At 49.4% G+C, this 25,857-nt stretch overlaps 1 protein-coding gene across 2 annotated transcripts in view; it reads right to left on the minus strand.

The window, feature by feature from the left end:
• Window positions 1–2,436: 2,436 nt before the first annotated feature.
• The window catches only part of Ralb (RAS like proto-oncogene B), a 41,897-nt gene continuing 18,476 nt past the window's right edge, over window positions 2,437–25,857 (minus strand). For both annotated transcript variants that reach the window (XM_041649271.1, XM_041649273.1), the window contains exons 2-5: window positions 17,556–17,717; window positions 10,834–11,042; window positions 8,160–8,337; window positions 2,437–3,996 (exon numbers count right to left, since the gene is read on the minus strand). In XM_041649271.1, coding sequence (XP_041505205.1) covers window positions 3,877–3,996; window positions 8,160–8,337; window positions 10,834–11,042; window positions 17,556–17,669 — 621 coding nt within the window. In that variant the 5' untranslated portion in view covers window positions 17,670–17,717 and the 3' untranslated portion in view covers window positions 2,437–3,876. The remainder of the gene's footprint in view (window positions 3,997–8,159; window positions 8,338–10,833; window positions 11,043–17,555; window positions 17,718–25,857) is intronic.

The raw sequence follows: 25,857 nt of genomic DNA on the forward strand, positions 1-25,857 counted from the left end.
TGCAGACAAAGACAGAAAGAAGGGACAAATGAACACAGGGAGTCCAAAACATCCTCACTTGACGCTTATAGCAAGACAATGGCAAAGGGTTGCCATAGTCAAAAGAAGCATGCCTGGGGGCCGGTCCATGGGTCCCTCCACTTGAATCTGCCAAGAGGAAACGGTATCTGGAAAAAGGATACCCAGACAAAAGGCAAGACTGAGCGCCACTATGTCTCCAACAAAACATTTAAAAGAAAACTTGAGAACAAATGGCAGAGTCATGCTGAATCCTAAAGTTTATATACATACACACACACACACTCACACACATATCTACACACACGTGTATACATATACACACATATCTACACACACATGTATACATATACATACACACATATACACACGTGTATACATATACATACACACACACACATATCATGCCCTTCTAACACTTTGGGGCGTGTGTAAAGCAAGTACAGACAATGCAAGAGCTGGAAGCTATGGGCCGTGGCTCTGAGATGCCATCTTCTGGCTAAGACACAGCCGGTGCAATCCGGAAGTCAAGGCAGCCGCCACTGCCAGCCGCTGCCACCTGCACAAGGATGAGTCTGTCAAGAGTCAGGCTGTGGTGGCACATGCCTTCAATCCCAGAACCTCAGAGGTAGAGGCAGGTGACTTCTGAACATAGTAAGTTCTGGGTCAGCTAGGGCTACAGATTGAGACCCTGTCAAAGAAGAAAGGAAGGGGAGGAAGAAAGAGGAGGAAGAAGGAACTGAAAGGAAGAGGAGGAGAAAAAGTAGTAGTAGTCAGGCAGAGGTAGGGGAGGAGGGGTTGAAGTGGGTGGGCCATCTTCACCACCCAACTCTCTGTTACTGGTAGGTGCAGAAGAGGGGAACCTTTGCTTTCCGTTGTGTATCCACTGGTGACCCTGCCAGGCTCCAGTGGGTAGTTCCAGTCCAGGGCTCACACAGATGGTCACAATGGGACACAAAGCCAAAATCCTGAATCCGAGCAAAGGACAGGTCGGGAGGAGTGGGGGCGTTGACTGAGATGAGAGGGACGAGGGTCAGGAGAGTAAGGAGAGAGTGCATCACCATAAAAAAAAAGAGCTAAAGACAATGCTTTGTACACAGGCAAGCACGCACAGACACACACAAGCAAGCATACATGTACACACACATACAGCCAAGCATGTACACACAGGCAAGCACTCACACACACAATCAAGCATGCATGCATACACACACACAGGCAAGCATGCACACACACAAGCATGCATGCACACACACAGGCAAACATGAACACACACGTCCTTCAGGACTGTGGATCAAGGAGACTGAACTCAGCTTCTCCTTTGCACAGTGAGCCATCTTGTTGGTATGAATTAAACTTGTTTCTGGCTGATGAGAAGGTTCGGGATGTACAAGTGCTTGATGCCCAGAACCCACGTAAAGGGGATGGAGAGAACCTCCATGTGTGCACGGTGACACTTGTGCCCACACACGCCTGTCATATACACGCACACACACACAAATGAAGGAAGCTCACATACTACAGTTCATCTAGTTTAGTAAGTGCATGTCTGCCAATGAAATCGAGATGAATTTCTTACTAGGCAGTGGAATGATCTGGGACGTTTTATATGTGTGTGCATGTAGTACAGGTATGTGGTTTATGTGTGCAGCTATGTTTACAAGGACAGAGACCACAGAAAGAAGAAGGGGGTCCTGCTTTATCATCCCTCTCCTCATTCCATCGAGACAGGATATCCACTGGACCTCGTGACTGGAGAGCAACCACCAGCAAGCCCCAGTGATCCTCCTGCCTCCACTCCATGGCACTATGGCTACAGACCTGCAGATGGCCACACCTAGCTTTTTATACCTGTGTGGGGCTTCAAACCCAGGTCATGCTTTCATAGCATGTGCCCTTAATTTTTTAAAAATGATTTATTTATTCTTATTTTAAGTGAACTGGTGTTTTGCCTGCCTGTATGCATGTCTGTGTGAAGGCATCAGATTCCCTGGAACTGGAGTTACAGACAGTTATGAGCTGACATATCGGCACTGGGAATTGAACCTGGATTCTCTGACAGAACAGCAAGTGTCCTTAACTGCTGAGCCATCTCTCCAGCCCCTGAGCACGGCTCTGACTCACTGAGCCCCCTCTAGCCTCACGTGCCGGTTTTCACGTCAGCGAAATCTTCCTGTTAGCACAAGTGTAATCACCGTCAAGGTTTTATACTTTAAGGAGGATGGAGATGTCTCCCAAAGGAGAGATGAAGGTACAATTATTGCTTATATTTATAGCTGTGTTTCCCAGCCCATGGGATTCACTAAAGTAACGCGTGTCTGATAGGCGGCACAGCTGCTAAAAATAACAACTACCTGCTAATTCCTTTCCACGAGCATTCCACATGGCAGCACGCAGGCAAAAGCGTAAAATCCTGAAAAGTGTATTTTATTTTATTATTTTTTTTATTATTTACTCAAAAAGGCCCGTGGTTCTTTGGAAGTGACAGATGAGTTTCCAGGGATCAGACCTTAGTTCCCACAACCTCTGTCAAACTGTCCACGTGAGGGGCTCCCGCTCTCCCCACCCAGATTCACATGCGGCACCTAAACATGACATGTTCACTTCTGAAAAATGGGAGGAGTGTGTGCGCTCAGGGTAGGCTGCTGCCCCAGTGTCCCCTTCCCCATGATGCGAGAGTAGCCTCGAGCCTGTGGGACCTGACTCATCCAGCACCACCAGAACCGCCTGCTGGGGAGCTACAGGCCATTGGTCCTTCTGGGCCTCCCCTCTTTTACCTGTAAATTGGGAGCTACCGTGTCTCTGGAGAGGGAGCAGGAAGGGCTGGGGCTGGCACTGGCTTTATGTTCTGGGACATAATTCGAACTGGTCACAGTTTTCAGAAGAAAAAGAATAGGACTGCCCGGCCTCTGCTGGTGGAGTGGAGAGGGACCCAGAGATACGGCTGGTGGCACAGTGGGCGACCAGAAGATATGAAAATGACCTGGTCAGAAAAAGCAAGCCCACTACAGAGTACAGGCCTGCATTTCCCCCAAAGAAAGTTCCCTCACCAAATAGGGCGCTGAGGAGAGAGAGCCTGCAGCCAGCACCTGGCTGGCATTTAAGTACGAAGAGAACAGCACCCTACTTTCGCTTCGAAGGCCAGGGAGCTTGGCTCAGCCTGTCTGGCCCAAGTGAAGTTCATCTTTCTAATTCTGCTTCCAAGTTGCTGAAGTTTATTTTTAAAAAGAAAGAAAAGAATCCTTTTTTCCCCTAGTATTATCAGAGCTTAGATTTTTCTGTGTACTTCTAAACTGATAAGAACTGACAAGGGTCTTACCAGAGACCCCTTTCTAAAACCTAAGAAAATAAGACATTAATTTTTTTTTCTTTTTGAGACAGGGCCTTGCTGGGTAGCCCAGGCTGGCCTTGACCTCAGGATACCCTCCCTGCCTTACCCTCCAAAGTGCTGGGACTACAGGCGTGTACACCACGCGGATCCAAAATGAGGCATTTTAATTTTCAAACAAAAGATGATTGTGTCCTAAACAGCAGGAGAAGAAGATGCTGTGACAGTATACTTCCTCGTCATCCCAACTCAGCTGTCTGGGATCTCCAGCACGATGTCCCTAGAGATGGTGGCTGTCATGGTTGGGGGGGGGGGGGGGCAGGTCCTCGGAGCTCCTGCTGACGTTAACAGATCTACCACACAAAGGTGCCTTTCTTCTGTCAGCCACCGATGCACAGATATCTGTCCCATTTAAAGAAGTGACCGTGAATGCGGCTGTGGAGAGCGAAGCCAAACTGGAGGAAGCCAGACTGGGGACAGCCTGTGGCGTGCAGCGTGGTCCACTCTGCGCTCGGCCGCGGGCGCCCAGCTCACAGCAAGCAGCATCGCTCTTTGAAACTCTTCTTGCTCTTGCTGCTCCTCCTGCCGTTCTTGTCCTTGTTCTCCGACATCTTCTTTGCTCGGATTTCTCTCATCAGATCAAAGAACACCTGGCAGCGGGGAGGAAGGGAGGGCAGAATAAAGAGGGAGAGCCATTTAGTCACTGGAAAGCAGCTCAGTTGGCAGGAAACACACTGAGATTTTATGGCACAAAGCCCAAACATGCAGCCATTCATTCGTTTGTTCTCTGAGGCAGGGACTCCTGTAGCACAGGCTGGCCTCCAACTGACTGCGTGGCCAGGAGCTCCAGAGCCTCCCAGGGTGGTCACATGGCACTGGCAAGGGAGGTCCAGGGCAACAGTTCTACCAGCTGAGTCCACCCCCAGCTACCAAGCTTACTTTTACGAGCCTGCTCCATTAAAACAAAGTATCAACAATAAATAAACAAACAAACGAAGCAGCTACAGTGATAAAAATCAGCTTTGGTGAAACAGCCCTTCTCCATTCCACACAGCTGTCAGTGGGGGCAGGACGAGCCTGTCACCGCCCTTCAGAGCTGAACACTGTAAGGGTAAAAGATGCTTCTGCAGAGAACAGATCTAGAATGGAGGCATTGGGTACAAACGTCTGGAGGGCAGCGGGCACCTGTGGGTCTACTCCCATTTCCAGAAACGCTACCGAGCATGCGAGATGGAATTCCGCAGTTGAGACACACATGGTGACAGAAGGTTCTGGTTCCCACAAGTTGTCTTCTGACTCCATGTATACGACAGCATGGATAGACACACACACACACAAACACGCACACACTACAAGTTGTCTTCTGACTCCATGCATACGGCAGCATGAATAGGCACACACACACACACACACACGCATGCACACTACAAGTTGTCTTCTGACTCCATGCATACGGCAGCATGGATAGGCACACACACGCACACACACACGCACGCACGCACACACACACACACGCACACACACGCGCGCGCGCACACACACACACACACACACACACACGAATGAACATTTGATGACAAGGGCTAGAATACCTTTGTAAGTGACAGCCCCTCCCCAAACCCTACTCTAAAAGTGGCCAGGGACAAATCTGAGAAAGCAAGGGGATGGGAAGTAGGAAGGCAGGCTTCTGCACTGGAGAGCTGGGGAGGACAGGGAGAGATAAGTCTCATCACAGAACTCCTCCTCACCTTCCCCTACACCCAGCCCCACACGTCCCCCCCCCCACCCCGCCCCTTCACCCCACTGCCAAGAGGAATTTTATCAGGAAAGACAAGCAGGCCTTATCACTGGCCCATGAGGTTTGGGTTTTGCCCTCTGCTACCACAATCACCAAAGGGCTGATTACTCTCAAGCAGACAAAATATCATGCTGCGAAGACACACTGCAGATTTCCCACAGAAACTGGAAGCGTGACAAGGAACACAGGCTTTTTTATCTCCACCAAGATCTGGTTCTCAGACACAGACCAAGGTGAACAGCAAGCTGAGGGCTAGGGACGTGGCTCGGTTGTCTGAGTACCTGCCTGGCATGTACAAGACCCTAGGAATGATTCCCCAGCATGACGTAAACCAGGCCTAGTGGTACAACCTGTAACCCTAGCACTCGGGAGGGCAAGAAAATCAGAGTCTTTCTCGGCTGCATAAGAGCTTGAGGCCAGCCTAGGATAGATGAGGTCCTGTCATTTTTTTTTAATAAAGAAAAAATTTAAAAAACAAACAAGAAAGAAAGAAAAACACAAGCCATGCATGATGCCACCAATCTAGAAAGGTTCAAAATCCAAGGTCATCCTTTACAGAACAAATTTGAGACCAGCCTGGGCTACACGAATTACTGCTTCAAAAACCAAGCAAACCAAGATTGCTTTTCTGGAGTGGCACTCCATATGAGCTTACCACGAGTGCCAGGTACAGGAAGGGAACCCCAAGAGTCTCAGACTGACCTCTACACCCCCTAAGCTAGCCACAGCCACCAGTCAAAGTGACAGATGTCTGTTTCATCCTAAGTTAAAAGGCAGGGGAGATGCGTGGGTGCATTCAGCTGAAATGCCACCTGCACTCACCCACAGCCTTTCTATTAGAAGTCCCCGCTGGGTCGCCTGGCAGGTAAAAGCTCATCCAGGGAGAGGAGGGGGAGACGAGGTATAACACTCCATACACAAGAGACCCCAGAGACTCGAATCTCATCACCTCAAAGCAACATCAGCATTTTCATGCCGAGAAAGTCTTTCTCTTTTTGTTTTGTTGTTGTTCTTTAGGCAAGGTCTCCTTATATGGACCAGGCTGGTCTTGAATTCAGAGATCCACCTGCTTCTGTCTTGTGAGTACTAGGATCCAAGGCTGACGCCACCATAACCAGACAGCCCTCTTGGGTTGTAAAAAATAAAAGGCATTGGAGGCAGAGACCAGCCAGGACTACATTGGGTGACCATGTCTCTAATGTGTCCCACCTCCTCCTCCAGAGAAGATGGAGGATGCCCTGTACTTTCCTCAGCTAGGAGATGATGGGAGGAGAACAGAAGTCTGAGCATCGCAGGAAGCAGGGGGAGAGTTCAGATCAGAATATAAAAAAAAGCAGTTGCTGGGTGTGGCAGCTGGTGGAGCACTGTCCAGTAGATGCTGAGTCCTGGGTCCCACGCTGACACCATGAATCAGGTGCAGGGCTCCGCACCAGTAATTCTAGTGCTTGTTACACAGAGGGTCATATGAGAGCCTGTCGATAGACAGACAGGCAGATAGGGAGAGAGACAGACAGACAGAGCGAGTCAGGGAGATGGCTCAGTGAATAAGGAACTTGCTGCCAAGCCTGGCAACTTGAGTTCAATTCCCTGGGGCCCACATGATGAAGGAGAGAACCCACAGATTGACCTCTGACTCCCACATGTGTGCTGTGGCACGCAAGTACACAGTTGCACAAATGCCCCCCCCACACACACCAAGAAACAAACGCAATTTTAAAAGCAAATCAATTCCTAAGACAACAAAAAAGCAGCTGATGAAGAAACACAATTCACCATACTCCAGGCTACCCAGAGGTGTGCTGTCAACACTGGCCCCTGCTCAAAGCCAAGCCCTCAGCTGGGCGGTGGTGGAACACGCGTATAATCCCAGCACTTGGGAGGGGAGGCAGAGGCAAGCAGATCTCTGAGAGCTCGAGGTCAGCCTGGTCTATAGAGTGAGTTCCAAGACACAGAGAAATCCTGTCTTAGAAAAAAAAAATGCTAAGCCCTCCTCTCAATGGGACATCTCCTAATGTTCTATTGAGAGTGCTCAGCTCTCCTCCAGAACCAGCTGAGTGAACCTGGGAAGGCAGAAAGCAAAGGAAGATGGCATCCCACAGCACCAGCCTGTGTGTGTGAACTATGGTGCGAACTGAGAAGAGGAGACAGAGAAGGGATCTGTAGCTATGCACAATCTGGCGCAGACACGGCCTTTCCGCCTGTCGTGGCTCTGCACTGATTTCACAAGTCCAGGACATGAAGCAAGAGCCCACTCTATAGCGTGTGAAAACAGAGAGAAGTTCAGCTGTGAGGTGCTTACTTCAAGTGTGTGGTAACACCCTGAACTCTGATGTAAAAGGAGAACACGGGGGCTCCCCCCATGCCAGCACTGTATAAATGGTGTGGTGGTACACGCCTGCCATTGCAGCAAAGGAGTGTAGGGGTGGGGCTGGAAGATCAGAAGTCAAGGTCCTCTTCAGCTACACCTGGAACTCTAGGCTAGCCTGTGTGAGACTCTCACAAAAAGAGAGAAAAAGACAGAGAACAGCAGAAGAAAAAAGAAAAACAGAAAATGACAAACCATCATGGTGATCAAACCCATAATGCCAACACTTGGAGCTGGGGGCAGAGCAATCAAACTTCAAGGTCATTAGGAGACACTGTCAGAAAGAAAGAAGAGAGGAGCAGGCAGAGGAGGAGGAGTGGCGCTGGCAGCTGGGGCAGCTGCAGAGCTGGCTCCGTGGTTAGGAAGATGACAACTCTTGCAGAGGGCCACTACCCACGTCACAACAGCTTCCAGTTCCCAGGACCCACAGCAGACAGTTCACAACCACCTGCAACTTCAGTTCCAGGGCTTTCAATGATCTCTTCTGACCTCACTGAGTGCCTACACTCACAAGGCATATCCACATACACACACACACATACACGCACGCACGCACACGTGCGCATGCGCACACGCACACTTAAAACTAAACATCAAGCAAATGAGACAGATGGCTGGGTCTTCCAAGAACCCCCCAGAAGCCACGCTACCTTGTCCACATTGGCACGGGTCTTGGCTGATGTCTCCACATACTGCACACCCCACTCCTCGGCTTTGCCCCGGGCCTCGTCTACGGGCACTTGCCTCCGCTCCTCCAGGTCAGACTTGTTGCCCACGACCAACAGGGGTATTTTATCCTCCTCGGCCTTGACTCGGAGGATCTGTTCCCTGTGGGTGAGGCGTCAAGAACATGGTGAAGAAAGCTAGAGAGCAGCCAGTGAGATGGTTCAGCAGATAAGGGCGCTCGCCTCCAAGCCTGATGACTCGTGATCCACAAGGTGAGTGCTGAAAATGACACCTGCGATTGTCCCCAACCTCCACGCAAGCACTGGGGTGTGACAGTGCACACACAGACACACAAAGGTGTTTTGTTTGAAAGCCAGCATAGCGTAAGAAGTAACTTTACAAGCAGCTGACAGTGTGCCTGGGTGCTTACAAGCACATCTGACAAGCTTGGAAAGGAACAGGAGAAACTGCTCTATTTGGGGAGTATTTCAAATGGGTCTCCACGGGCCTGGGCTTTCCCAGGCTGGCCCTTAGCTTCCCACCATCATCTGGTCTCTCTCCATCTGAGGTCTCTCTACCCCACACTCCTACAATAGAGAAGCCTGCATCCCCACAGGGTTCCTGATTTATGGGGAAAAAGAAAGAGGTAGACAGGGAGGGGAGAAGGAAGGGAAGGAACCCTCTGAACTCTCAGGAATTAAAACAAACTGAAAGGTGCTGGGGTGTGGGGCAAGGCAAACGCTATCCTTGCACGCACAGAGCCCAACCTAGGTTCCGTCTCCAGTACCCTACAGGCGGGGCATGGGGGCGCATGCCTGTAACCCCAGGACTCGGTGGAACCAGAAGTTTCAGGGGCATCTCGGCTACATAGTAAGTTTAAGGCTAACCTGGTCTGTATGAGACACTACCTTAAAAAAAAAAAAAGGCAGAACAAAGCAAAAAAAACCCAGGATCTGAGAGCTGGCTCAATGATTAAAAGTAACCTGATTTGACTCCCAGCCCCCACGTGGCAGCTCATAACTGTCTTTAACTCCAGTTCCATGGATCTGATGCCCTCTTCTGGACTTGGCGGGCTCTGCAGGTTCCTGCTGCACAGCAAGCAAATCACAGTGGGACCAGGACCTGTCCCTGACGCAAGAACTGCCTCTTTGGAACCCATTTCCTAGGAAGGTAAACCTTGCCCAACCTTGATTCTAGGGGGAGGAGCTTGTTCCTGTCTCAGCTTGATATGCAGCTTTGTTGACTCCTATGGGAAGCCTTACCCCTTCTGAATGGAGACAGCGAAGGAGTGAACGGGGGGGGGGGGGGGGGGTGCAGAAGGGAGGTGGGGAGAGGGAACAGGAAGAGAGGAGGGAGGGGAATATAAAATAAACAAACAAAAATAAATAAATAAAAACCAAAAATCCCATCATCAAAGTCAAAGCAACAGCTTGCAAAAATGTTTAATAATTCCAATACAGGGACAATGGAGTAAAAAAGCAGTGTGTGAGTGTGAGTGTGTGTGTGTGTGTGTGTGTGTGTGTGTGCCCTCAATGACCTCAAAAGTCAGACTGTGAAGAGGACACAGTTGTGACCACAAGAGTGACAAGAGTGCTATCCCTGTAGACACTTCCTGAGATAAGATCAAAACCCCTGCAAAGGGAGGCAGCTGCTCATGCTGAGACCCCTCCATCCTTCATATACACAGAGTAGTTGCAGGAAACCAGGGCCACAAGCACAACCATAGGTCCTATCATATTGTCTGCCTTCTTTACTAGATTGGCTGAGTTCAGCCCTTGGCGCCTCCCTGGCTCGCAGAGCGGCCTTCCAAATCCTGAGAAATGGTCAGCTGTCTCCCTTTACCTCGGTGGGTCACCTGACTTCCTGACAAGAAAGAGCCTGCAGAAGCCTGCAGTCAGGCTAAGTTGACTCAGCCAGGAAGAGGGCCTGGCACCAAGCCTGACTGCCTGAGTTCAAGTCCTGGAACCAACCCACACGGTGGAAGAGAATCAACTTCAAGTCTTCCTCTGACTTCCACATATTCCCTGTAGCACAAGTACACGTATACATGTGAGCACATGCCTGCATGCGCACTTACACTCACAGACACACGGTGGCTGGAGAGCTAGCTCAGTGGTCAAGAGCACTAACTGCTCTTCTAGAGGACCCAAGTTCAATTCCCAGCTCACAACCTTTTGTAACTCCAGTCCGAAGGGATTTGATGCCTCTTCTGACTTCCACAGGCATCAAGCATGTGTGTGGTACACAGATATACATGCAGACAAAACATCCATACACAGAAAATAAATAAAAATAAAAGTAAGTCAGGTGTGGTGGCACACACCTTTAATCCTAGGACTCTAAAGGCAGCGGTAAGTTGATCTCTGAGTTCAAGGCCAGCAAGATCTACGGAGGGAGTTCTAGGACAGCCAGGGCTCCACAGGGGCCCTGCCTTGAAAAACCAAAACAAACAAACAAACAAATCTTTAAAAAAGATACATCCAGGGATCCTAAGACATGGATGCACCAAGGTGCATGGTTGGTACCGAGACTCAGAAACCCTGTGGCAGAGTTCCTCCTCATCACAGGCCCAGCTGTCTCCAATGCTCAACTCAGGTCCCTGGAAGCCTCAGTCCCGTGGCTGGGGGATCAAGGACGCAGCTCTTCCCTTCAACGCACCTGAACTCGGCCGTGGCCGTGAAGGACTCGTGCTCGGTGATGGAGAACACAAGCAGAAAGCCTTCTCCGCTGCGGAAGTAATTGTCTCGGATGGCCGCGTAGTCCTCCTGGCCGGCTGTGTCCAGAATGTCTATCTGAACCTCTTCTCCGTCGAGGACCACCTTCTTCCTGTAACTGTCAGCTTTGGTGGGCTCATAGTCTTCTACAAACTGGAGAAGCAGTCAGAAGTAAGGACTACAGCAGGACCCTGATTCTATATCTGACTCCACATTCCAGATCAGCTTCATACTGGCTGAGAGCCTGGAGTTGTTACATCTTGAAGGAGACACCGAAGGATGCGATTCATCCTTCTGAAGGATGCAATCCATATATCCTTCTGAGACAAGGTCACACTATGTAGCTCAGGCTGGTCTTGAACTCCTAGCCTTCCAAATGCTGGAATTACAGACATGCCCACCACACTTGGAAACCCTTTCCTTTCTCTACTCTAATAGGCGCAGATAGCCCCATTTGCAGATGAGAACGCCAAGCATCAAGCAGCACTCTTGGTAACATTATCGTCAATACAGTGTAAAGTATAACACAAACAATGGAAAAGGCGAGACATGGAGGCCTGGATTCATAATGGACAGAAGTATAAAAATCATCCCAAAGGAATCTGGCGAGGGGAACCAGAAGCTTAGAATAAAACCAATGGTGGGGGTGGGAGCGGGCGGTGTTAGGAGATGGTGTTGAGCCCCAAGTAAACATTTAAAAAAACAGCAAAGAAGGTCAGAGGCTGGAGAGATGGCTCAGCGGTTAAGAGGACTTACTGCTCTCCTAGAGAACCTAAGTTAAGATCCTAGCACCCTTGGGTGGCTCACAACTGCCTGCAACCCCAGCTCCAGGGATCCAATGCATCCAGCCTGCATGAGCACTTGCACTCACACACACACAATTGCACACGCGGGGGCACATAATTAAAAATAATAAAAATAAATCCTACATGGGAGCAGTCCACGTATATGATCCCAGCGCTGGGATGTGAAGACGGACACTGGAGCTCACTGGCCAGCCAAGTCCTGCCTCCTCAGCGAGCCCCAGGCCAATGAGACCTTGTCTCAAACCATGACTGCGAGTGTTCTCTGACCTCCACAGGCACAAAAGCATGTGTACTTGCAGGCATGTGCACATACACACACATCTGCATACATGCACATGCACACATCTGCATACATGCACACGCGCACACACGTGAGTAAATAAACAAATCAGTCAAGCACTGCGAGCAGACATGAGAACCTTATTACCTTGAAGTAGAGAAGGCCTTTTTAACTATGACTCAAAGTCCAGAAGCCATGTAAAAAAAAATATGATAAATTAGATTCCCAAGAATGAAAGACAACAGAGGCCCAAGAGAGCACAGCACAAAGGCAGGCACCAAACAGAAGATCTGCACTCTGTGCACAGAGCATGCTTTCCTCTCTGTCGTGCGGGGTGGGGAGGCACTGGCATCCAACAGAGAACCTCAGAACCAGAGAGCACAGAGATGCTGTCCTCACTAGTGCAAAAGGAAGGGGGGGGGGAAATGAGGGGGAGGGAGGGGAGGAGAGAGAGGGAGGGGAGGGAGAGGAGAGGGAGGGGAGGGAAGAAGGAAGGAGGGAAGGGGACAAGAGAGAGGGAGGGGAAGGGAGAGGAAAGGGGAAGGAGGGAAAAAGGGAGGGGAGAAGAGAGAAGGGGAAGAGGAGGGAGAGGGAGGGAGGGGGAGGGAGGGAAGGAAAGGAGGAGGGAGGGGAGAAGAGAGGTGGGAGGAAGAAGGAAGGAGGGGGAGGGAGGGAGAGGAAGGGGAGCAAGGGGAGGGAAGGGGGAAGGAAGGGGATGGTAAGGGGAGGGGAGAAAAGGGAGGGGAGAAGAAAGAAAGAGGGAAGGGGAGAGGAGAGAAAGGGGAGGGAGGGGAGAAGAGAGAGAAGGGGGAAGAAGGGGGAGGAAGGGAAAAAGAAAGAGAGGGAAGAGGGAGGGAGAGGAGAGGAAGGGGAAGGGGAGAGGGAAGAAGGGAGGGAGGGCAGAAGAGGGGGGAAGGGGGAGGAATACAGATTATTACAAATGTATATAAGGATGCATCTCACAAAAAGACGAAACAAATTCAGAAGCTGCTAAGAAGAAAAATAGAAGCAAATTAACCTTCCTAAAGGTTTACTTTGTAATGAAGACACAGAAAAAATTAACTAGTTAATGACACTTTAGCCAAATATTTTGATAAAATGAACTCCCCTTTGTGAACTTTTTAAAATTACATTAAGTGTGTGTGTGTGTGTGTGTGTGTGTGTGTGTGTGTGTGTGTGTTTGGGAGAGCATGTACTATGGTACATATGTGGAGGTCAGAGGGCATCAACCTTCATCTCCCACCTTGTTTTGAAGCAGGGTCTCTCTGCGTTTTACTTAACCAATGTGCACATACTAGGCTGGCCGGCCCAAGAGCTTCTAGAGTCTCCTATCCAAACCCCTGATCTTCCCACAGAAGTGTTGGAGTTACAGCTTTCACACAGGCTCTAGGGCTTCAACTCGGGTCCCCAAGCCTGCACAGTGGTTCCTAACACTTAGTGACTGCCCAAGCTTGCACGGTGATTGATTACTGGACACCTGCATGGTGACCAATCGCCTTATCCACTGAGCTGTCCCAGTCAGGCCTAGCACTCCCCAGGAGAGGCAGAAGGACTGCAAGCTTTGGGGCCAGCCCGAACAATCTAGTGAGACTATGCTTCAAAATATAACCCCCATGATGCTCATGCTAGCACCCTAATTGAACTCAGTGGGTCACACAAGAGACATGAAAATTGATGGGGGACTGTTTTTTTTCTTCTTCTTCTCAATGACTATATGGGAGACTTTTTAGGACTAAGAAGTGAGAGCTGGAAGTGGGATAAGAAACAGCAATAATGAATATACAATGTATAAGAGACAATAAGGAATGTATAATAAGAGACAGTAATGGGAATCTATAATGTCTAATAAGAGACAGTAATAGGGAATGAATAAGACCTAAATAGATTATATGAATGTATAAAACCGTCAAGGAATAAATTTGAAATATTTTTTAAAAAACAAAAAATGAAGGATAGAAGCTGGCCAGTGGTGTCAAACACCTTTAATCCCAGCAGTCAGGAGGCAGAAGCAGATGGATCTCTGAGAGGCCAGCCTGGTCTACACAGCAAGTTCCAGGACAGCTAAGGCAACACACAGAGAGCTTTTTTCAAAAAACTGAACTGAGGGCTGGAGAGATGGCTCAGCGATTCAGAGTACTACTTTCTGTTCTTCCAGATCTTCCAAGGGAGCTGATGCCTTCTTCTGGTCTCCGTAGCTATCAGGCACATAGGCAAAACACTCATACATAAAATAAAAATACATTAAACATAGATAAACTAATTTTAATTATTATTTTTCTTGTAAGCATGTGTCTGTGCATGTGTGTGCATGTGTGTGTGCGTGTGCACGAGCGATGGTGACTGCAGAGGCCAGGAGGGATTCAGATCCCCTTGAGCTGGAGTTGTGTGTCACCATGTAGGTGCTGGGAATTGAACCCAAGTCGTCTGGAAGAACAGTCAGTGCTCATAACTACTGAGTCATCTCTCCACACACACACCCCAAGTAAATAAATTATCTAATTAGCTAAGAAGATCTGAAAATGTCTGGGCACTGTCACAGTGCTACCCTGTCACTTGTGAGGCCTTAGGTTTAATAACTCATACCACCCGACCCTACCCAAAAAAAGGAAAAAAAGCAAAAAGAATTTCTGCAAAGAACGAAAGAAGATGGCCCAGCAGTAAAGATTGCTCAGAGTTCTTCTAGAAGGCCGGATTTGGTTCCCAGCACCCACACGAGGTGGCTGAGGTCTCTCCGACTTCCAACGGCATGAGTACTTATGTCACACACGCGAACACAAACACGCAAAAACAACACCCAAGCAAACAAGAAAAACTGCCGGGAAAGACAATGGGTGGGTACAGCAGACTTCGCATGCAATGCACATGAAACCCAACGACTGACTCGAAACAGCAATGGTCTCGATAGGAACTAAAACAGGAACTCAGAAGGAAACATGGGCACAACCCTTCGTGAGCCTGGACCTGGCAATGGGTTCTCAAGGTTGATACCCAAAGCACAAGTAACAAAGAAGAAATAAACTGGGGGCCAGGGATAAGGGTGCTTGCCACTAAGCCCAACAACCTGAACTCCATCCCTGGGGCCGCACAGTGGAAGAAGAGAACCGAGCCCTGCCAACTCTCTTCTGACCTCCACACATGCACCTCACCATGGCAAACACACACTCCCGCACACACACACATGCACACAACTGGACTTCACTAAAACCTAAAACTTCCAGGGCTGGAGAGATGGCTCAGCAGCTGAGAGCGCTGGCTGCTCCTCAGAAGCCCTGGTTTCAATTCCCTGCATCCATAGGCATCTCCTGTGTACAACTCCAGCTCCAGGAAATCTGACGCCCTCTTCTGTCTGGCCTCTGTGGGTACTACACACGTGTGGTGCACAGGTGTCCATGCAGGCAAAACATCAAGACACATAAAACAATGAAATTTTTGAAAGTTTAAAACTTTGACAAACCAAAGGGCAACATTAGAAATGGAAAGGGCAAGCCAGACCGTGGGGATGTTATTTGTGTTTGAACACTTGGTCCCAGCTGGTGGCATTGTTTGGGAAGGTTGGGAAGATTGCGGAACTGCTAGGGGATGGAGCCTTTCAGGGAGAAGCAGTCACTAGAGGTGGGCCTTGGGGTTTTCTAGCCTGCCCCATTTCCTCTTCACTCTGCTTCCTGAGTGTGGGTGCACTGTGACCAGGCAGTCACCTGCTCCTGCTGCCATGCCTTCTCCAACATAACATGGTACCCCAAGCAGTATGAGCCAAAATAAGCTCCTTTTCCTGTAAGTTGCCTTTGTTCAGGTTTACTGTCACAACAACAGGAACGTATCCTGAACAACAATTCATTAGTTTAGATTCTTGTCTTTTCACATAGGCCTCAAACTCATAATCCTCCTTTCTCAGCCAAGGGCTGGAATTACAGGCATAGGCCACCACACCTGTTTCGACTGTACATGATGAAAGAGTAAACTTTGGACCAGCAGGATGGTTTAGTGTGACTTGTCTTCAAGCCCTAAAACTTGACTTTGAATCTTAGGACCCACGTGGTGGAGAGAGAATCAACTCCTCATGCTGTCCTCTGACCTCCTGTGTGCTGTGTCATGCATGTCTGCACAAACATACAGACATACACAATACACTTTTCTTTAAAAAGCACAAAACATCTGACAAGGCTCTGAGTCTCTCCCGTGTCTGCAGCTGTGATGAAAACAGGATGCGGGCTCTGCGTGAACTTGATCTCAGATTTGGCACAATGCCTCAACCGCCCAGAACTACAGGAATCTCCCTGCTCTGCAGCCACAGCTCTGCCTCAGCGGTGATTTATCTCCACCTAAACTCCAGGACCAGGGTGGGAGGGGCGGGCGGCTCATTTGGTAAAAGTGCGTGCCTTACAAGTCCTGGGCTCGGTCCTGGACCTGCTATATGGAGCTGGGCCTGGCCATGCAATCTCGTGGTCTCGGTGCTGGGAGATGGAGACAAGCCAGCCCAGTTTTCACTTCACAGTTCTTAAGGCCTGTGGTGAGTCAGAGGACGGTGGTGAGAGCACACAGCAGCACACAGCAGAAACCAGGAAGTAGAGGGAAAAAACAGGAAGCGGCTGGGGTGACAATATCTCTTTAAGAACACTTCCAATGGTTTAACTTCCTCTGGCTGAACTCTACTTCCTAAGGTGCTGAAGGCTGACAGTCAGTTCTTCAACACAGGTCCCCTCCCGTGGGAGACATTCAAGACTCAAAGCACAGCACTTGACGCTGGGCAGTAGCTCAGTTGGTGGAGTGCTCACCTCTCACACACAAAGCCCCTGCATCCCCAAAGCCTCAGAAACCAGGGGTGGTGGCACAGCAGGGGGAGGCGGGAGGATCAGAAGTTCAAAGCCATCCTTGGCTACACAGTGAGTTCCAAGGCAGCCTGGGATACAGGAGACTTTGTCAAAAAAAAAAAAAAAAAAAAAGAAGAAGGAGGAGGAGGAGGAGGAGGAGGAAAGAGAGACAGAAGAGAAGAGAAAGAAAAGAAAAGAAAAGAAAGCCGGGTGGCAGTGCACACCTTTAATCCCAGCATTCGGGAGGCAGTGGCAGGTGGCTCTTTGTGAGTTCAAGGCCAGCCTGGTCTACAAAATGAGTTCCAGGACAGCCAGGGCTGGTTGCACAGAGAAAACCTATCTCAAAAAACCAAAACAAACAAACAAACAAGTTCCCAGAACCCACACTGGGCAACTACCTATAACTTCAGGACATTTGACACCCTCTTCTGGCCTCTTAAGGCCACCACACTCCTCTACACCCCCACCCCCACACACATACATTAGAAGAATAAAAGATGCAAGCCATAGCACCTACAAAGAGATCTCTCTCTTCGCTAGCTCCTGTCACAAAGAAAGCCCATGTAACACTGGCAATACAGCCTTCTGTTTGGACTACAGCTAAAACCACCACCGCACCAGCAACCGGGATCTTCTGCTGAGACTGCCTCTCCCTGAAGCTGTTCGAAACCTCCATGGACAAGTGAGGAGGAGGACACAGAACACAGCTGAAGTGGACACACGAGCACACAGCAGCACAGCCACTTGGGGAAGGTGTGCTGGCATCCCTTACCTCGTCGTACATGAACTGAAGCGTCAGGGCTGACTTGCCGACCCCTCCACTGCCAACCATGATGACTTTGTGAAGAACCAGGGAGCCCTGGCTCTTGGCCTTGTTGGCAGCCATCCTGCTGGTCTAGGGTAGTGTCACACGGACAGATGGCCCAGATGAGAGCTACAGGTGAAAGAGACAGGAACTTAAAGATGGTGTGCACTCTACCCAGCTGAAATCAAATGACATCTGCCATTCCTACACTTTAAATATTTTATTTTTATTTTAAATGATGGGGGGGGGGGGGGCTGCACAGGACTGCAGTACCCTCAGAGACCAGAAGAGGGTGTCAGTCCTCTGGGGCTCTTGTTAGGGAGCAGAAGTCAGTCCTCTTAGCTCCAAGCCATTCCTCCAGCCTGCCCCAGCACTTTAAAAACACTGAACCATTTTCGACAGAGAAGGGCCTGGAGAAGAGGGCCGCGGAAGTCACTTGCCCCGGGAGCCAGGACAGGGCAATGGTGAGAAGGAGAAGTGCAGCAGGGTACCACAAGCCTTCACCCCTGGGGGGGTGGCCTGGGCTCCTGCCTTTACGCCCAGCACTCAGCACGCAGAGCCCCTTGCAGTCTCGGCACTGGAACTGGGCTTAGTGCCCTGGTAGTCTAGCCAACTGTGTGGAATTCCAGGCCAATGAGAGACTGCCCACAAGGAGAAGGCACCTGAAGAAAGACACTCAAGGCTGTCTCCTGACCTCCATGTGCACAACACCCACCTCCCCATCTCCCCCTCCCCACCTCCCCATCTCCCCCTGCCCAGCTCCCTCTCTTCCCATCTCCCCATCTCCCCATCATCTCCTACCTCTCCATCTCCCCCTCCCCATCTCCCCCTCCCCATCATCTCCCTCCCCATCTCCCCCTCCCCATCTCCCCCTGCCCATCTCCCTCTTCCCATCTCCCCATCATCTCCTACCTCTCCATCTCCCCCCTCCCCATCTCCCCCTCCCCATCATCTCCCTCCCCATCTCCCTCTCCCCATCTCCCCCCTCCCCATCTCCCCATCATCTCCCACCTCCCCACCTCCCACCTTCCCACCTCACCATCTCCCCATCACAAGCACAAATTTTAAAATGACAACAGCTTCCACGGAGCTTTCAGAGGTGAAGTAGGTGAACTGCTCAAGCTCCTATTCCCAAAGACTCCCAAGTCAAATAGGTGCTCTGGGGACAGTTTGAGGACTTCAATCTCCAGTTCTTTATTCTCACTTCTCTTCTCCATGTGCCTCTACTCCCTACTACCACCACTAACACATACATGCACATGCCACATGCATATGTGTATGCACACCATGACCATGCAGTACATACACAGCATGACCATGCAGTACATACACACACAGCATGACCATGCAGTACATACACAGCATGACCATGCAGTACATACACACCATGACCATGCAGTACATACACAGCATGACCATGCAGTACATACACAGCATGACCATGCAGTACATACACAGCATGACGTACATACACACCATGACCATGCAGTACATAAACAGCATGACCATGCAGTACATACACACCATGACCATGCAGTACATACACACCATGACCATGCAGTACATACACAGCATGACCATGCAGTACATACACAGCATGACCATGCAGTACATACACAGCATGACCATGCAGTACATAGACAGCATGACCATGCCGCGAAGAGCTGGAATTGGGGCAACTGTGGGAGTAGGCAAAAGCTCATCACTGGAGGCAGCACACACGCACCATGCCAGCCCCCAAAACTAGAGAACGAATGGAAGAGAAGACAACACACAGGCAGCATTGGACTTCTCAGACTGGGGTCATAAAAATGACTTGATCAACGCTAACAGAGACAAAAACAACCCCTGAGGGAAAAAATGACGTTGTCAAAAGACCTGATGGACAAAGCGACAGTGATGGCCTTTAATCCCAGCACACCCGAGAAGAGAGGAAAAATGACTGTAAGTTCAAGGCCATCTTCAAGCCTTCAAGGCCAGCTTGGGATACATAAGCCCCAGTCTCAAACTTAAGAAAAAAAGTAAAGTCAGGGGAACTTGAAAAAGAATCACTCAGAATGCCTAAAACACTGTGTGTGTGTGTGTGTGTGTGTGTGTGTGTAGTGTATGTGTACATGTGTGTATAATGTGCATATGTACATGTATATGCAAATATGCATGTATAGTATGCATTGTGCATGTGCTTGAGTACATGTGCATGTATGTGTTTGAGTGCCTGGGCATGTATGCGTATGTTGCTGTGTATGTGTATGTATAGTATGTGGGGCATATGTATGTATAGTTGTACTTGTGTGTGCATAGTATGTGCATGCGTGTATGTGTAGTGTATGCATATGCATGTATAGTGTGAATATAGTATGTGTATAGTGTATATGTGTTAATTAATGTGTATGTTTGTACATGTATGTATATTTATATGTGTGTGAGAGTGTGTGTATGTATATATAGTGTATGTGTGTAGTATGTAGAGATCAGAGGTTGACATCAAGTATTTGATGTCATATTCTCCATTGTATTTTTTTAAATTATGAGCATGTGTGTGTGTCTATGTTGTGTATATCAAATAAGTGTGTGTCCTCAGAGACAGAGGAGGGTATCTGATCCCCTACAGCTGAAGTTATAGGCAGTTGTAAGCTGCCCCACCTGGGTACTGATAACTGAACGGGGGTCCTCTGGAAGAGCAACAAGTGTTCTTACTGCTGAGCCATCTCCTTGGTTCCTCAAACTTTTGAAAAATTATTTTAAAATTTTTGAGACAGGGTCTTTCTCTGTAGCCCTGACTGGCATAGAACCATTATGCTGACCAGGCTGGCCTTGAACTCACAGAGATCTGCCTCCCTCTGCGCCTGCATTAGTCACTATTGCTGTGATAAAACACAATGACCAAGACAACTTAAAGAATGAAGGGTTTGTTTTGCTCAGTTCCATAGAGTCCTTTATGGCAGGGAGCACAGCAGACAGTGTGCAGAGGCTGGGACAGGAGGCGAGGGCTCAGAGGCTGGGACGGGAGGCAAGGGCTCACTACTTGAACCACAGAGAAAGCAGAGACAGTGAGCTAGAAAAGGCATCAGGCTTTTGTTTGTTTGTTTTTCAAAAGAGGGTTTCTCTGTGTAGCCCTGGCTGTCCTGGAACTCGCTCTGTAGACCAGGCTGCTTCGCACTCACAGATATCTATCTGCCTGTCCCTGCCTCCCAAGTGCTGGATTAAAGGCTTGTGCCCCCACACCTGGCTACCGCCTTATTCTTTTAGACAGGGTCTCTCACTGAACCAGGAGCTCGCTGTTTCTACTAAGCTGGCTGACCAGAAAGCTCACTAGAGTCGGAGATGTAGGCTGTCATGCCTGGCTCTTCACATAGGTTCTGGGGTGCCAGTCTTCAATTCACCCTTGCACACAGATTCTAATTCTCACCGAGCCAACTCCCAAGCTGTTCTTTGTGGGTATTGTTTCATTTGTTGGAGTGATGTTGGGTTTTGTTTTCTTTTGTGACAGGGCTTCACTGTGTCACTGAGGCTGGCCTGGAACTCAGGAACCCCACCCCCACCCCCAGCCTCCTGAGTGCGGGGATTACAGGCATGTGCCACCACACTTGGTCTGGTATTCACTGTTAACTGTGCGTTTCTGGCCTCCTCTCCATTTACACACTCTTGCAAGGAAAACCTTTAAGGTCACAAGCCTAGTTTTGCATGCTATTTTTCACGTATTTATCTGTCTTTGAAATCAGGCAGACTAAACATAACTAATCGTTTTCTAGATGATTTGGGGTCCCTCCGTGTTGGTGTTGGCTTGAGGCACGGCCTTGGGCTGGTGAAAGTCAAGGCCACATTCTCACTTCCCCCCACTCCTTTGCTTTTCTCCAGGTTCCTGCCCACACCAGGCATCGCCCCACTCCCCCTTCCTAATTATGTGCTTTTTAATGAGTGAGCTAAGCAATTAACTAGATAATTAAGTACATGTGAGCGGGGATAGAAATAGAAGGAATAGGGGTACAGGCGCCCCACAAGGCTGAGATTTGGGAACTTGAAAACACCTTTGGCCTGGTTTACAGCCACCAACAGTTTCTTTCAGCGCTGAGGCTGGCGAATGGGGCTGGAACTCCCACATCACCTAAGTGTCCCAGAGCTTCTCAGTCAACCTCATTTCTGTGAACTCGGTAGAAATGAACCAACGTTGGGCTGGGCTTGGAGGGGGCAGGGTCCTTTTAAACACCTGCAGACACCAAATCATGCACTACATATATGAACTTAATATGTATGTGTGGTGTGTGTGTGTGTGCTGTATGGACTTTTAGTGTGGGTACGCCTATACAGGATACACATGCCTATCTATATGTGAAGGCAAGTAGTCAATTTTTTAAAATGACACTAATTTACTTTCTCTCTGTGTGTGCACATGTGTGGAAGTGAGAGGACAACCCGCAGGGGCTGATTCTCTCCTTCTACCATGTGGGCTCCAGAATCAACTCTAGAAGATGAGCTGGACAGGAAGCCATCCCACCGGTACCCCTTTATTTTGAGGCAGGGTTTCCTGGTGAAGCCTGTTTCAGGATCCCCGTGTCAGCATTCCTCAGTGCTGCGATTCCAGTTGCACACAGCGTGCCTGTCTTTCTCCAAGAGTTCTGGAGATCTGAGCTCAGGCCCTCACGCTTGTATGACAGACACTTCCCAAATGAGCAATTTCCCGAGCACCGTTTACTCCGGGGTTTTGGTTGGTTGGTTTTGTTTGGTTTTAAATAAAGTCAATTTCTCTGTGGGGAATAATCACCAGAAGTCTTTTCTGTAATCATGGAGAGCAAAACCTCTGCTCCACATCCAAAATGGGATCTGGGTATGTGGCTCAGTACACACAGTACTAGTGTCCTGGGTTTGGCCCCTGCACCACAGAAACCGTGTGTGAAGGCACACACCTAATAATCGCAGTGCTCTGAGGCAGGAGCAGGACGGTCAGAAGTTCAAGTCTATTTCAGCTGCATAGGGAATCTGAGGCAGAATGATATCCAGTCTTTTCTCCCTCCCCACCCTTTGTCTCTTTGTTTGTTTACGCTTTTTTTTTTTTTTTTGCCTCTGTATAACAGTCCTAGCTGTCCTGGAACTAGCTCTTGTAGAACAGGCTGGCCTCGAACTCACAGAGATCGCCTGCCTCTGCCTCCTGAGTGCTGGGATTAAAGGCGTGCGCCACCATCACCCGGCTCCCTCCCTCCCTTTTAAATTTCATGGGAGTACAGCACAGGCTGGTGCCCACAGCAGCCAGAGTACCGGGTCCCAAGCTGGACTTACAGGCAGTTGTGAGCCACCCTGTGGGCACCGAGAAGACAAGCTGCTAGCCTCCCTTCATTCCTCCAAGCACCGGACCTAGCTTTTGTTGCTGTTGTAAACGTGCAAATCAGAAACATGCAACCACAGATGAGATCTCCAACCCAGGTCACAGCTGCAGCTGTCTTGCTAAGAGCCAGGAAAGCCCAGAGACGTGGGTGGAGCTCAAGTGTTGTTGCGGAGTTACCCCTGACACGCCCACATCCTGGCCTAGCTCGAAAGATAAGAAACTGCCCCCGGTCCGGGCATTGGTGGCACACGCCCTTAATCCCAGCACTTGGGAGGCAGAGGTAGGAGGATCTCTGTGAGTTCGAGGCCAGCCTGGTCTACAAAGGGAGTTCCAGGACAGGCTCCAAAGCTACAGAGAAACCCTGTCTCGAAAAACCAAAAAAAAAAAAAAAAGAAAGAAAGAAACTGCTCCCTGTTTAAGCCACACACAGTCCATTTACTGAGGCTGACTTTGCTTTTGTGTTTGTAGAATCACCCATTGCCTTCAAAGCAAAACACAACTGTCTGACCATCCAATGAGCCACGAAATGACTAGAGAATGTGGGACCAGGTGTCTAAATGAGACACACAGCGGTAATAAAGAAACTGGGAAAGAAAAGACCAGTTCAGAAAAAAATCAACACTGTTGGTTGCTAAACTCACAGAGTCTGGAAGGAGGAGAAGGAAGACCAGTGGGTGCCCGGTAAGAGGAGTTCAGTTCCCACATCAGGCAGGCAGCTGTGGGCCCTCCTCTGGCCTCAGGAGACCCACACACAGGTGTCCTACACTCACACACAAGTATACATAAATAAAAATCTTTCAAAATCCGCCCGGCACCCACTACTTCCTTATTATAGAGAATAAAGGTAGGAAGCATGGGATGGCAAAGTTGGAGAATGCTTTTTTTTTTTTTTGGTTTTTCGAGACAGGGTTTCTCTGTGGTTTTGGAGCCTGTCCTGGAACTAGCTCTGTAGACCAGGCTGGTCTCGAACTCACAAAGATCCGCCTGCCTCTGCCTCCTGAGTGCTGGGATTAAAGGCGTGCGCCACCACTGCCCGGCGAGAATGCTTTAACAGATCAAAATGAGCATGACCAGTGTAGGGATCCAGCTAACCACCAGGACACACCAAACAAGCTCTACTTAAGGCAGGAAGGGACATGTATGTTTCTGAAATGTTGCTGGTTCTACAGAATTGAAAATGTTCCAGTTAAAGTGAACCGAAGAGGCTTTTAGCTGAAGGCAAAGCATGGTCCTAGACTCACCCTTGACAAGATGCAAGTACTGCATCGTCCGCATGTGTGGAGCTCACCTGCAATCTCAGCGTTCTTAGCCATGCCAAGGCACAGCTGGGACCATTGCTGTGCGTCCCTCGGCTCTGTCTACGACACTCAGCAAGCACCAGACAGAGACAAGTGGTAGATGAGTGCAGAGGAAATATCCTCTCATGAGGACAGCTCATGAAGCCAGGGCTGTGGCAGGTTTCTCCGTGAGAGCACGCCATTCCTCACAGGCCCACAGATCGTCTTTGCCATGTTGACAGGCGCGAAAGCACGGGATGGGAAAGACAGCATTAAAAGCAAGTGCTAGTGGCTAGTGGCTCAACCAGCAAGGTGCCTGCTGCACAAGCTGGGGGATCTAAGTTCAGAGCTCTGGAACCCACATAAAGCTCAACACAGCAGCCCACATCTATCACCCTGTACTCCACGGTGAGACGGGGGTAAAGAGAGGGGGGAGTCCCCAGAAGCGCACAGGCCAGCTAGCCTGGACTATGCAGCATCAGAGAAGATCTGCCCCAAACGAGGTGGAAGGTGGAAACTGACCCCCAAGGAGTCAATGACTTCCCATACCACCACACACACACACACTCACACAGAGTGGGGGAGTGAAAGAAGAGGGAGGGGAGAGGAGGAACAAATGAACGTCCAGTTACTTGGTTCAGCACCACCTTGCGTGTGCAGTTTGGATGACAACGATAGCAGACTGTGAACTCGGCCATTGAGGGAAGGGTCAGAGAGGAAAACCCAGCCTCACTACAAAGCCGGAGCTCCGAGAGGGAGATGATCACTTAACTTCCAGACTAATCCAGACCAGAGTTCCCAACAGAAAGCAAAGATGGGAAGAGCCAAGAAATTCCCCAGCTGCAGGAGTGGATGGAGGCCAAACGCAGAGCGAGAGGAAGCGGGAAGACAGAAGCTAACACTGAAAAAGTGCAACGTTCTGCCAGCGACATCAGCGATATGCAGAGTCCTGCCCGGGAGGCCAACAGCCCAATTCTTAACTCTATTTATTTTCTTATTGTTTTTTCATTTGAGGTTTTTTGAGACAGGATTTCCAATACTTCAGGTTGGTTATGAGCAATGAACTCCCGATCCTCCTGCCTCCACCTCCAAGTGCTAGGATTGCAGGTGTGCAGCACCACACCTAACTTTCTTAAATAGGAAGAATATGAAGTAACTCACTGGGGGAAAGGCAAATATCATTAATAAATACACGAAGCCACATCCTTAGCTGTTACTTAAGAAAATGCAAGCAAAACATTAGCCTGTCTAAAGTTAAAAGGATTGTCAAGAGTGTGGGAAGGGCTGGGGAGATGGCTCAGGGGACATCACATTTGCCTTACAGATGTGAGGGCAGGAGTTCAGATCCCCAGAGTCCATGTATATGTCACGCAACCTGTCTGAAGTCCTAGTGATCAAAGTCAGAGATGGGGGTCCCCCAGAGCAAGCTAGATTAACCCAATCAGTGGGCCCTGGTTCAACTGAGAGTCCTTGTTTCAATGAATAGGGTGGGAGATGACTGAGGAAGACACCAGAAGTGAACCCAGGGCATCTGCATGCAGGGATAACACACATGCAGGCATGTAAACCTCTATACAAATGTGTGCTGGCATTCATGCAAACCCCCCACACACACACACACATATATGGGGAAAGGAACACTACTGGCAAAGATATAAATCCCATGTGCTGA

Source organism: Microtus oregoni, unplaced genomic scaffold (assembly GCF_018167655.1).
Source record: "Microtus oregoni isolate MIOR12 unplaced genomic scaffold, Mior012 000003F_ref0000135, whole genome shotgun sequence".
Taxonomy (NCBI): Eukaryota; Metazoa; Chordata; class Mammalia; order Rodentia; family Cricetidae; genus Microtus; species Microtus oregoni.